This window comes from Canis lupus, chromosome 22, assembly GCF_011100685.1.
Source record: "Canis lupus familiaris isolate Mischka breed German Shepherd chromosome 22, alternate assembly UU_Cfam_GSD_1.0, whole genome shotgun sequence".
Taxonomy (NCBI): domain Eukaryota; kingdom Metazoa; phylum Chordata; class Mammalia; order Carnivora; family Canidae; genus Canis; species Canis lupus.
Genome location: NC_049243.1, coordinates 15729082 through 15741133, shown reverse-complemented (window position 1 = coordinate 15741133; position 12052 = coordinate 15729082). Strand labels below are relative to the sequence as shown.

The 12052-nt window shown below is 34.9% G+C and overlaps 1 protein-coding gene across 18 annotated transcripts in view; it reads left to right on the top strand.

The window, feature by feature from the left end:
• DIAPH3 (diaphanous related formin 3) overlaps nucleotides 1-12052 on the top strand; it is a 508102-nt gene that overhangs the window by 314586 nt on the left and 181464 nt on the right. For 16 of the 18 annotated variants that reach the window (XR_005376327.1, XR_005376326.1, XR_005376328.1 and 13 more), the window contains 2 exons: nucleotides 1932-2056; nucleotides 10309-10473. Coding sequence is in view for 14 of the 18 variants with exons in the window: in XM_038569687.1 (XP_038425615.1) it covers nucleotides 1932-2056; nucleotides 10309-10473 (290 nt within the window). In the remaining 4 variants the exon portion in view is untranslated. Of the gene's footprint in view, nucleotides 1-1931; nucleotides 2057-10308; nucleotides 10474-11190; nucleotides 11270-12052 lie in introns of all 18 variants that reach the window. The other 2 variants (XM_038569693.1, XM_038569692.1) reach the window with 2 other exon arrangements.

The following is a 12052-nucleotide window of genomic DNA, read 5'->3' as shown; positions in this document are numbered from 1 at the left end:
TGAAGCATCTACAGCAAGATTTGGGCACTTGAGTTAAATAGATTGAATTAATTAATGCACTAAATGCTGCCATGATAGAAATATTTTATGTACTCTTTTATCTGCGTCATTGTCTTAAACTTAAGGCTGACAGAATGGGGAAACATGAGCAGCAAAAAGCTAATGAGAAAATATGCACCTGAATAACTTCAGAAAGGCTTCACTACAGTAGGAGCCAAAGGCTAAAGTAGCATCACTTGGGCACAGACAGCTACTAGGTTCTCTGAAGAGTTCATTCGTTCATTGGCCTCATTGGGCATTGATGCCTGGGTGGCTCAGTCGGTTAGGCATCTGACTGTTGATTTTAGCTCAGGTCATTATCCCAGGGGAATGAGATCCTGCTCCCTGCTGAGTGTGGAGTCTGCTTTTCCCTTTCCCTCTGCCCCTCCCTCTGTTCATGCACACTCTCCCTCCCTCCCTCTCTCTCTCTGACCACCACCCCCTGCAAATGAATTAAAAAAAAAAATCAAAAACTTGTATCTGTAAAGTAGCCTGTAATTGATTTTATAACAAAATATGTCAAGGTTTTATTATCACCCGTTAATATGTTAGAATAGCAAATGTTATTTTGCATACAGCTAGTTTAAAAAACAAAACTCCATGTTCTTATGCAACATTGTTTTTCTTTTTTTTTTTTATAAATTTTTTTTTTTTTTTTTAAATTTATGATAGTCACAGAGAGATAGAGAGAGAGAGGCAGAGACACAGGCAGAGGGAGAAGCAGGCTCCATGCACCGGGAGCCTGATGTGGGATTCGATCCCAGGTCTCCAGGATCGCGCCCTGGGCCAAAGGCAGGCGCCAAACCGCTGCGCCACCCAGGGATCCCCGCAACATTGTTTTTCATGCTTCCCTTCTAATTCCATTTTATTGAACCAAGACTATAAACATATTTTTTTTAACTCAGTCCCATTTCGTTGGGCATTTAGGTTGCTTTCAAAGATATTCTCGTTCTTACAAATGAAATCTGACTTATATCCAGTCCTCAGGATTAATTGGAAGCCTAAAAATGGTAGCATGGTTAGAATTATTTTATGTATTTTAAACATTATTTCATATCGTTCACAGTAATGGAAGTAAAAGAGAAAAATTTTTAACTAAAATTCAATCTGAACCCCAAAATTTGATTTGGGTCACTATATCTTTATATAGTGTTAATTTTTTTTTTTTCTTGATGTCATTTCAAATTACACATAGATTTTAGGCACTGAGTCTTAAACATCCTGCTGGGTGACCAGTACATTCAGATTGTGCCTTAGTGCCCTGCTTTACCATTTGCTCTTTCATGTGCACTGTGAGAGCAACTTGGAGTCAAAGAAGGGAAATTGGTGTTAGATAATAAACACAGATTGTGCTCAGGGTACCAGTAAAGCAAATGTGACATTTGTTCCACATGTTGCTCAAGTAGCTTCTGATACCTTTTCATTCCTGTCGCAGATTAGCTTGGACAAGAGAGCACTCTTTTTCCCCTATCTTTTCCACATGCTCATTGTTTCTTCTCGAGATCAAGATTTTGAAAAATATTAAAATTATATTGAAATGAGTTTAATGTTTAAAGGTCTGTATTTACCCCTCTTTTTCTGAATATACTGATTGTTTTGTAATGTTTATGGAGGTCAAGGGGCCTAATTTTAAACAAAACTTTATTAAGTGTGGTTTGTGTGAGCATTTCCTAAATTTCATCTTATGTTTATTAAAATATGAAATTTCCTTTATTTTTGCATTTGAAAATCTAAAGGTTTAAAAACAAATTAGTGACATTTATTTTGTGTTTAGTGGAATTTTCTTACTTTATTATTGTAAGGTTTTTCACAAATATTTTGTTCCTAGAGTGTTTTACCTTTTATATATTATAATTTTGTCCTTTCAAGGCATTTAATATACTCTCTTTTAGTCTCTGTAGAAACGCTGGAAAAGAATTTGAAGCAGATGGGAAGGCAGCTTCAACAGCTTGAGAAAGATTTGGAAACCTTTCCCCCTCCTGAGGACTTGCATGATAAGTTTGTGACAAAGATGTCCATATCCTTCTGATATCTAAATAACTTAAGTCACTAGTCAACTAGAGTTACAATTTATTTAATGTTGTAGGTATAATTGCATAACCAGTGGTTATTCTGTAGTGCCAAATAACAGTTTAACTTTTGCCTTCTTGCAGGAAAATTTATCAGTGTGTTTACCTATCATGAATAATACAGAAATGTATTCTGCTTTCAATTCCTTTTTTTTTTTTTTTGTTTTTTGTTTTTTGGTATCAATTTGGATATTTTCTCTCCTCTCTTCCCTTCCATTTGCTTTGTATCCTTCTGATGTTCATGGTAAATTGAAAGGACATGAAAACTCAGTTTGAATCTAACATCATGATGTGATTTAGATACTTTTGAAATGTTTCAAGAAGGAAACAAATATTTTATAAACTGGTATGACTCGTCAGCCTAATTTCAAGGGTTGGTATAAAAATTATCTTATATTCCAGAAACTTTAATATTCCCTTTAGAAATACTGCATGGTTCCAAAATTAAAATGGAATTTGTCATGATCACCACTTGTGTAGGTCTTCTCCAAACCCAAAATAAAATCCCTGTGTGTGTGTATTTATATATAAATGAGACTTGAGTCCTGCCTAATTTAAGGTTTCTTTTGAATTCGATTATCTTTGGTTTCACTAACTTTGTGGCTTAATCTCTATTGAGTAATTGAAGTAATAAACTTTTTTTTAATTTCCTGAAATGAATGTTGAGTTGCTTTGCAAACCATTCTGTGAGATTAGAGACTGATATCTTTTGTGTTATAATAAAGTATCACTACTATGCATTATTAAAATCCCATATGGACCTCAGAATTTTATATGAAAGGATAATCCACTTCCAATGAGCTCTTATAAATAGACACTCCTAATATTTTAAACTGTGATACTTGAAATAAAATAACTATTTTTCCTCTTTTCATATCTGTTCCCCTGAGATTTTAGCAAATCACAAAATTCTTATTTGGTTTGTCATAGATTTTATTGTATATGCTTTCAGCTTAATTGTGAATTAGCTCAATTTTTAGCTTTCTTTACTGTCTCTTTTGGGAAATACCATAAAAATGTACTCAAGCAACAATCAATTCAGGCTAATGTGTTTATTTCCTTTCATATCTTTCCTACCCATTCAGTTTCTTCTTTTATTAGGCAGGGCACCCTTATTACTATGTTTGAGAAGGTTTTTTTTTGTTTTTTTTGTTTTGTTTTGTTTTGTTTTTTAACTAAAAGTAAAGTCTGTATTTACTCATCAAAAAAAATACTTTCTCAGCACCTACTCATGTGGTGAAGTATGCTTTTTAAAACTAAATTTGTTATTGCAGAGTTAACACTAGCTTCATCATTCTTAGCTTTTTTTCCCCCCTCAATCATTTTATCATTGTAAAATATTCATATGTGACAGTTTATTTTAATCATTAAGCACTATTAATTGAAGTACTTTCATCATTCCCTATAGAGAGAATGCATTTTAGAAAAGGGTTTACTTGGCATACAGTTTCTGGCAATACACTGTGAGTGTACTAATTAGGAGGCTCAGGTTTCTGGAACCTATAACCTAAGATAAATTCCTGAGCTTAGAGAGAAGGTGATAGAATCCTGCTCAGCAGACGATCCCAGGACCTATCCATACTTGTATTCATATGACACAAGAAGCTGAATGATGTCGGTTTCTTGAAAGGTATGCAGCTCATAAAAAGCAACCAGCAGGAAATCAGAATCAGGAAGGATGAGGCTTTGTTGGAAACAATTTTTCATTCAGAGTACAATTATGCTCCATGGACAAGAAAGCTACTACATCCTGTCGCTAAATATCACAACCTAGAAGCCTCTAATGAACTGATTAGCATTCATGTATCTCTTGGAAGTCAGATATATGAACAGTTGGTGCACTTTGCTATTGACAAAGCTTATAATCATAAATATTCTTTGCTGAGATTAGATTGCACTCGTTTGCTTTTCATCTTGGTTAGACATACTAGTTTCGAAGTAATTAAATTCATTCATTGCAAAGCTTTGTTTACTTTAATTAGGACTGACAACAAGTCACATTTGGAATATTAAATGGATTTATATAGATCTTATTAACATGGCAAATTGTGAGCTTCTTATCAGATCTTAGAAAGTGAAAGAATTTGGAAACTAAAATGCACAATGAATAAAAATTATTTAACTAAAATGTGGGTTATTAATGCTGGAACTTTGTTTACATTTTAAGTTTTAGTGCTTATTATTTGAAACACATGTCAAGTGGTTTGGTTCATCAACCAGTTCTGAAAGAATTGATATTATCTAAGTTGTTAGGGATGCATTTTTACAAGTAGATATTTAAACAATCATAATTTAGTAACGTAAATAATCCGTTAATTGAATTGTTTCCAATTATAACGATAGAACTTTGTTATCTGAAATTTCACTATTAGCATTCAATTATAGCATATTGTAATTTTACTCTTCCAGCGCGTGCTTTTTATTTACATACACTACTGAGTATAAAAAGATGAATTTAGTTCATCCTTTAAAGTGCATGTACAATTATTTCATATATATCACATTAACTTTTTAGTAATAATTATGTTATTTTCCAATTGTTAAGCCAGTGTCAGAAATATAATTGGAGTTGACTATTTCCTCTGTAAATATTTGCTTGAAAAATGTGTGACACGAATTCGAAGCAGGGCCACCGATATTGGTATATGCAAACTATTACATGTGAAATATACATACTTAGCTCCTAAACGTGAGAAAATTAGGAAAATGCCAGGATTTGTGTCATGTGGTACCTGTTCGTTTCTTCTGAACTTTAGATTCTAGAATATTTATTTTAAGGGAACTAACAAATAGATCCTAGATTGTTGCGTTTGAAGTCCTCCTTGTGCAGGATTTGCCTTTTCTTGTCTTCCTACCCCATCTCCTGAGTTTCTTAGAAAAAAGTCATTCTGCCAAACATTTATATATTTTTCTTTTTTTTTTTTTAATATTTTTCTATTTGTCACAACTTATGTTACAATACCTTGGCTTTTTCCATGTTATAATCTTTACATTTCTTCATTGCAGTCCTACTTTATTTTCATATTTTTTTCTTGTTCTAGTATATTGCAATATTTTAGACATTTTTGGAATTATTACATAGATGCTAAAACTATTCCAATAAATTCCTTGAAAGACTTGGGTCATATATCTATATTCCACACTGTGTAAAACACAGCATCTTTTAGGTAAAGGAATTCAGTACGTTTCTATTTAATTAAACAGTGGTTAGTAAAATAGAGGAATGGGATCTGTGGAACATAAACTGTATAATACATGTACATTTGTAAGAGTGCAAGTTTGGGTAATTGGATGATTTGTATTAGCAAATTTTTCTTTTGAATTACCCTTCTCTCTCGTTTTCTTCCTTCTTTCGTTGTCTTCCATTTACATTCTTTTTTTTTTTTTTTAAGATTTTATTTATTTGACAGCACAAGTAGGGGGAGCAGCAGAGGGAAGAGAAGCAGGCTCCCCACTGAGCAAGGATCCCAACACTTGAGGCTTGATCCCAGGACTCCAGGATCACGACCTGAGCTGAAGGTAGATGCTTAACAGACTGAGGCACCCAGGCTCCCTTTCCCTTTACATTCTTAACAAACTTAAAACTCTGGTTAAAATATCCTGGTTCTCATCCAAATTGGTAATGATCTTTTCCTCCCCTGAGATCTCACAGTGCTTATAGAACGTACTACACCACGTGGCGCTCATTGCTCTTCATAGTTACACCCTGGTTGTTCCTAGTAATGTCACCTTAGTCGGGACTTCCCTGACAACCCAATGTAAACTAGCGTCTCTCAGTCTGTATAATATCACACGCTTTTATTTTCATCATCCTACTTCTCAACTCTCTGAACATCTCATGCATTGACTTCTTTATCCTCTATCATCACACTCCAGAACATGTGTTTCATGACATCAGGGATTCTGACTACCTCGTTAACTAGTGTTTTCTTATTGGCCAGAAGAGTAGAATGCAGTGGAGCTTAGTGAATACTTATCAAATGGCTGTCTGGATCCTGAATACTTAAGATGATCTATAAAAGGTATTAGACATATAGGACTGATTGAAGCTGGTCCTTGTAAGATGTGTTAATGGAAGTAATGGATATCTTTCTTGGGGGAAGCACTATAATGAGGGCGGGACATGAGACTAAATGTAGACTGTGTTTGTGCTGGGAGGTTTCACCATCTCCCATCAGTAATGATGTAGAGTGCCTCGTTAATGTAACCATTTATTCTGGCCTATCAGACAATCATTTTAAACCGAAAATTAATTTGACTATTTCCCAAATTGTTTCTGTTCAATCACAATTTTACCCATTCTTGTGGGTAATTCCAGTTATTCAAAGCTCTACTTCATTCCTTTGGAAGCAAATTGTTTCAGAGATAACAATGATAAGAAAATTAACTTATAAAGCACTCTAGATGTTAAAACAGACCATGTCATTTCCATGGTTTTGGCTCTTGGCTTTCTTTCTCATCACATCTTTTTACTGTTTACATAGAATTGTACTTTGATTAAGAATGCTTGGGGGCGGGATCCCTGCGTGGTGCAGCGGTTTGGTGCCTGCCTTTGGCCCAGGGTGCGATCCTGGAGACCCGGGATCGAATCCCACGTTGGGCTCCCGGTGTATGGAGCCTGCTTCTCCCTCTGCCTATGTCTCTGCCTCTCTCTCTCTCTCTCTCTCTGTGACTATCATAAATAAATAAAAATTAAAAAAAATGTTAAAAAAAAAATAATGCTTGGGGGCGGGCAGCCCCGGTGGTGCAGTGGTTTAGCCGCCTACAGTGCAGGGCATGATCCTGGAGTCCCGGGATCGAGTCCCACGTCAGGCTCTCTGCATGGAGCCTGCTTCTCCCTCTGCCTGTGACTCTGCCTCTCTCTCTCTCTCTGCATCTCTATGAATAAATAAATAAAGTCTTAAAAAATATATTTATTTAAGAATGCTGGGGGGCAGGGGCGCCTCAGTGCCTCAGTCATTTAAGCATCTGCCTTTGGCTCAGATCATGATCCCAGGGTCCTGGGATGGAGTCCTGCATCAGACTCCCTGCTCAGTGGGGAGTCTGCGTCTCCCTCTGCCTCTGCTTGCCTCTCCCCCTGGCTTGTGTTCTCTCTGTCAAATAAATAAAATCTTTAAAAAATAAAAATGATCAGGGTGGCACCTGGGTGGAGTAGTGGGTTAAGTACCCGACTCTTGATTTCAGTTCTGATCTGATCCTCAGGGTCGTGAGATGGAGTCCTGGAACGGGCTCCACACTCAGTGGGGAGTCTGCTTGAGTTCCTCTGTCCCTCTCCCTCTGCCTTTGCCCCTCTCCTCAAATAAATAAATAGGTCTTTAAAAAAAAAAAATGTTCAGGCATATTTCTGATGTTTCACTAACTTGTGATTACTACCTGAACATCTTAAAAAGTGTTATTGGATAATACTTAGAGTTTTATTTTAACCTGTTGACCAAATTGATTCTTGAGAATGGGCATATTCCCAGGTATGAGGATAAAATTACTAGTATTTGTAAAGTGCCTATTATTAAAATGCAAAACATTAACACACAAGGAGGGGAAAGAAAAGGAGTAACTTTAGGGCCATACAATTAGAAACCCCCCTTAAAGTAGTATACTTGGTGTGTTGTCCAGTACACCTAATTTTCAGGGACACGATTAGCCCTTAGCATTACAACCAAATTGTATGTGTGTGAACCCGTAGATGTGAAATATTTTCAGTGGAAGTTCCATGGCTTTCATCGCACTTTTGAGAAGGCCTGTTACCCATGCCACCAAAGTTTAGGAATGATGACACACTAGGGGAAAATGAATAATTGGCACCAATGTAGTGGCAGATGAGTAGACTTAATGCAGCAGAGAAGATGGAACATAGCATCCACAGACAGGGCTGACAATCAGAGGTGACCATCCTCCAGAAATGTAGCAAGAACAAAGGACAAGTAGGGAATTGAACTAGAAGAGAAAACTCAGCTGTGTTCCAGCAGAGTACAATGGATTACCAATGCTATGTGTTCAGTGGAATGAACATAGCTGAAGAGATGAGAGAAGGCTTTGTGGAAAGGGAAGAATTGAAGGAAGCTTTCAATGATAAGATAGAAAACAGTTTCTCTTTTAAGCAAGAGTTAAGGATGTATAAATAATCCATATGGTGATAGTCTGTATCTGAGACACAAATGATTTTAGGTGAGAGTTAATAGATTGAATAAAGAAACCAACGTTGATTTCTGACCTTACTATATAAATGAAGGAATGATTATTTCGCATTACAAATGAATCACCATATGGTCCATTTAATGTTAGTTCCTGAGTGCGTTTCAAATGTGATTTTTAAATTTACATAAATTCACTTTATAATATTTCATGAATATGGATATTTCATAAGACAGAGTGATTGGAAATCTGTCACGTGTGACTGTATTGTTAAAATTTCTTGTGATTTTGTGATTTGAATAATTATACAAAATCTGTTGTTATTTAACCAAGTATTAAAAAGTGATACCACACTTAAATTCATCAACCACTGCTACTCTTATGATCTAGATTCTAAAAAATGTAAGGAGGCGTTTTGCTATTCAGATGATTATAAACTGAGCCACAGAATGATCTATAGATTTTTCTTAAAGGTTGTTAAAAAGTAGCAACTCTTGCATTAGAATCCAGACTTCCTACATTCTAGTTTATTCTTTTTTTCCTAAAATACTATATATAAAATAACGTAGTATGAGGGTGAGGGGAAAAGGAGGAGAAAGAGAGAACCAGCCTAGAAGGGCAAATAGGTAATCTGTAGACTGACTAGACATAGATACAAGTCAGCTGTGATTGCCTGAGATGTCTTTCCTTTTGGAGAAGTTGGGTTCTAATTATTAGAAATTTTCCATGCTCCTTGGATGTCACCACCCATCTGGCAGCAGTGCTACTTCTTTCTTTCTCAAAATAAAGGGCCCCGATCAGTTTCCTTATTTTATCTTCCACTGAGGAATACTCTGATTAGAGGAGCCCTATCTTTTGAAATTGTGGAAAACCTTTCCTTTAGATTATAATCATTCCATGTTTGGTTTCTTTTCTTAGTCTGAATCTATTATATCTAACTTTTAAAAAAAGTCACACTAATATATTTTTTTTACATTCAAGACAATAAGATGGCTTCGATAAGCTTAATTCTGTATGTTCCATTTCTTTTAAATGTCCCAGTTTAAAGGAGCCATAGAGGATTATGAATGATACTCTTTACAGAGTCATCTTTTCAAAATGAGGTGTAGTATATCTAACTGCATTAGCAATTTGTCACACCACAAAGGAAATTCTATGGTTTGGTTAAAAATTGTTTTCTAATGCCATCACTACATTTACACTGTTAGTCTTCTGAAAATCAGTGTCTTTTGAACTGTGTTGTCATAAATAAGAATGAGAGAAGAGCATTTCTGTATGTGCACGTGTTTGTACCAGATCATAGTTGTAAATCAAGCAATGCATACAGAGTAAGGTATGTAACCACTTTTCCAAAGGAGAGTTAAAACATGAAGTTACATAATATTTGAAGTTTTTAATGTAACTCTTAATTTGTTTTTTAATAACTTTAGAAATTTTTAAAACTTAAAATGAGCAAGTGGGCAATAAAAATACTAAGTATTCACATTTATTACTAAGTTCTATTTATTTCTCTAAGAACTTTGCCTTTTTAATTCCTGTAGTCCTCACAACAGCCCTGTAAAATGAGTGGTATTCCATATTACAAATGAGGAAATTATAGCACACAGAGATCGAGGCATTTGCCCATTGCCACTACCACTAGATGCAGGAACCTCAAATTGACCCCGGTTGTCCAGTTTCACCTCTATGGTCAGCACCCATGTAGTTGATTTCAGTATCATTGGAATTACTCAGTTTCAACTAATGAGCTCTAATTTAAATTGTGTTGCGTGATCTGGATAACAGGCAAGTTGGAAGTAGAATTTCCTTGAACTCAAATTGTAAAAGAAAAATATTAAATAAATATTCAACTTTTCTGATAATTTGGACCAAGTTAAGAGATTGAATTTAAGATTTCACTGCTGTATAGGATAGATTGAATTATAAGAGCAGTGAAACCGGTAATTTTGGCATTTGAGGAATGTTTAACAGTGACTAACAATTCAAAATTGGACTCACAGGGTTTATTTATTTATTTTCTTCTAAAACATCACTTTGTAAACTTCAGAATCCCTTAACTGTAACATACAGCTTTGTTATCAGCGCAAAAGAACAATATGAGAAACTTCTAAAGTTACATGAAAATATGGAGAAGTTATACCAGAGTGTGATGGGATACTATGCCATTGACGTGAAGAAGATGTCCGTGGAAGACTTTTTTAATGACTTGAATAATTTCAGAACCACATTCATGGTATGTTAAAATTTTTAATTTGTTTTTTAAAAAACTATTTGTGTCTATACTATCTCATCGATGATCATTTTAATTTCATTACTTTATTCCATTCTTCTTGTCTGCAGTAAAACCTACCTTTCTTGATGTTGAAAATTAGCTTTAAAAATTTCAGATTTTAATACTATTGAAAACTATGTGATTTATTCTCTTGTTGGTCTTCCCAACATTAAGCTGTAATTGGAAATTTTGATTGAAAATGTGACAAATTCTGAAGTTTTTCATAAAGATTCCCCTCCTGGCCAATTATAGAGCACTTTTGTAATATGTTTTTGGCTATGAATTTGTTTCTTTATACTTAAGATCAATTTGTATTTTTGTGGTATAATTTTACCAAATTCCATGAAGCTTTTATGAAGGGTTTTTTTCCTTTCCTTTTCTTTTCTTAATGCATTGTACAATAAGCTACCTGCGATTTGCCTTTGAATGGATTTTACATTCCTAGGGTTTCCTTTAGATACTTTAATAGGGGGGTCAGGTCTTTGATGTGGAATCCTTTCATTTAGGCATTAAAAAGATCTTTTGAAAAGTATTAGCTGATTAGATGAGGGGAAAAAAAGCCACACATATATTAAAGCAAGAAAGCATTGTTGCCTCCCTGGGGAAACTAGTGATACATTTCTGCAACAAAAAATTATATTATTGTAAATAGATGGGTAAATCATTTCTCTATCTCAGCAGATGTTTGTGGGGCTTAAAAGTTTCGAAGGGTAAAGAAAACTTGAATTTTAAAGAAGTGGCTCTTTTTTACTCTCAGGTAAAATTTATTGCTGAATTTATTGGACTTGGTTATAATCATTTGGTTATAATGAGATAGTTCTTTAATAAAAACTCAGTATTTTAAAGGAAAACTAATCTACAATAAATACACACTTGGCTTATAGCTTTAGTTTTTTCCCTCCGCAAGTTCAAAATGATTCTTTAATTTTTCACTACCAGAAGTTGAAGTGGATTTGATTGATAAATATATTTACTTTGTGCCTATATGTGTGATATATTGTACAATATATTTAACTTTTATATGTTACGAGGCAACAGTGGCCTAGGTGGAGTAGCAAAGGCCTTACAGTCTGAGAGAGCTAAGTTTGGACTCCATACTAGTTATGTGACTGTGAACTGATGTAACCTTCCTGAGCCTCAGTTTCCATATTTATAAATAGAAATATTAATTCCTCTCTCATAAGAGTATTTATTAAACCAGGTAATATAAAGTATTTATCACAGCTCCTTGCACATGGTAGTTGCTTAATAAAGTAGTGTGCAGTGAAGGATTAATTTAATAGGCTTGAGGTATTCTAACCCTGCATATATCAAAGAAAGTCCTCACCTTCTACTGGATCTTGGCAGATCACCTGTAAGCCCTTGGAATATCTTGTCTCATAAGGATGTTTTCGTACACCTGGGGACTTGGACCAAACTACAGATAGTTTTTTGCTAGAAATGTGATTTATGATGAGCACCTGTTCTTGCTCACCTGAAGCACTGGACCCCTCTGTTCAGTTTCTCCTCCAAAGGAGGCTAGAGGCTGAGTAGCTAAGGT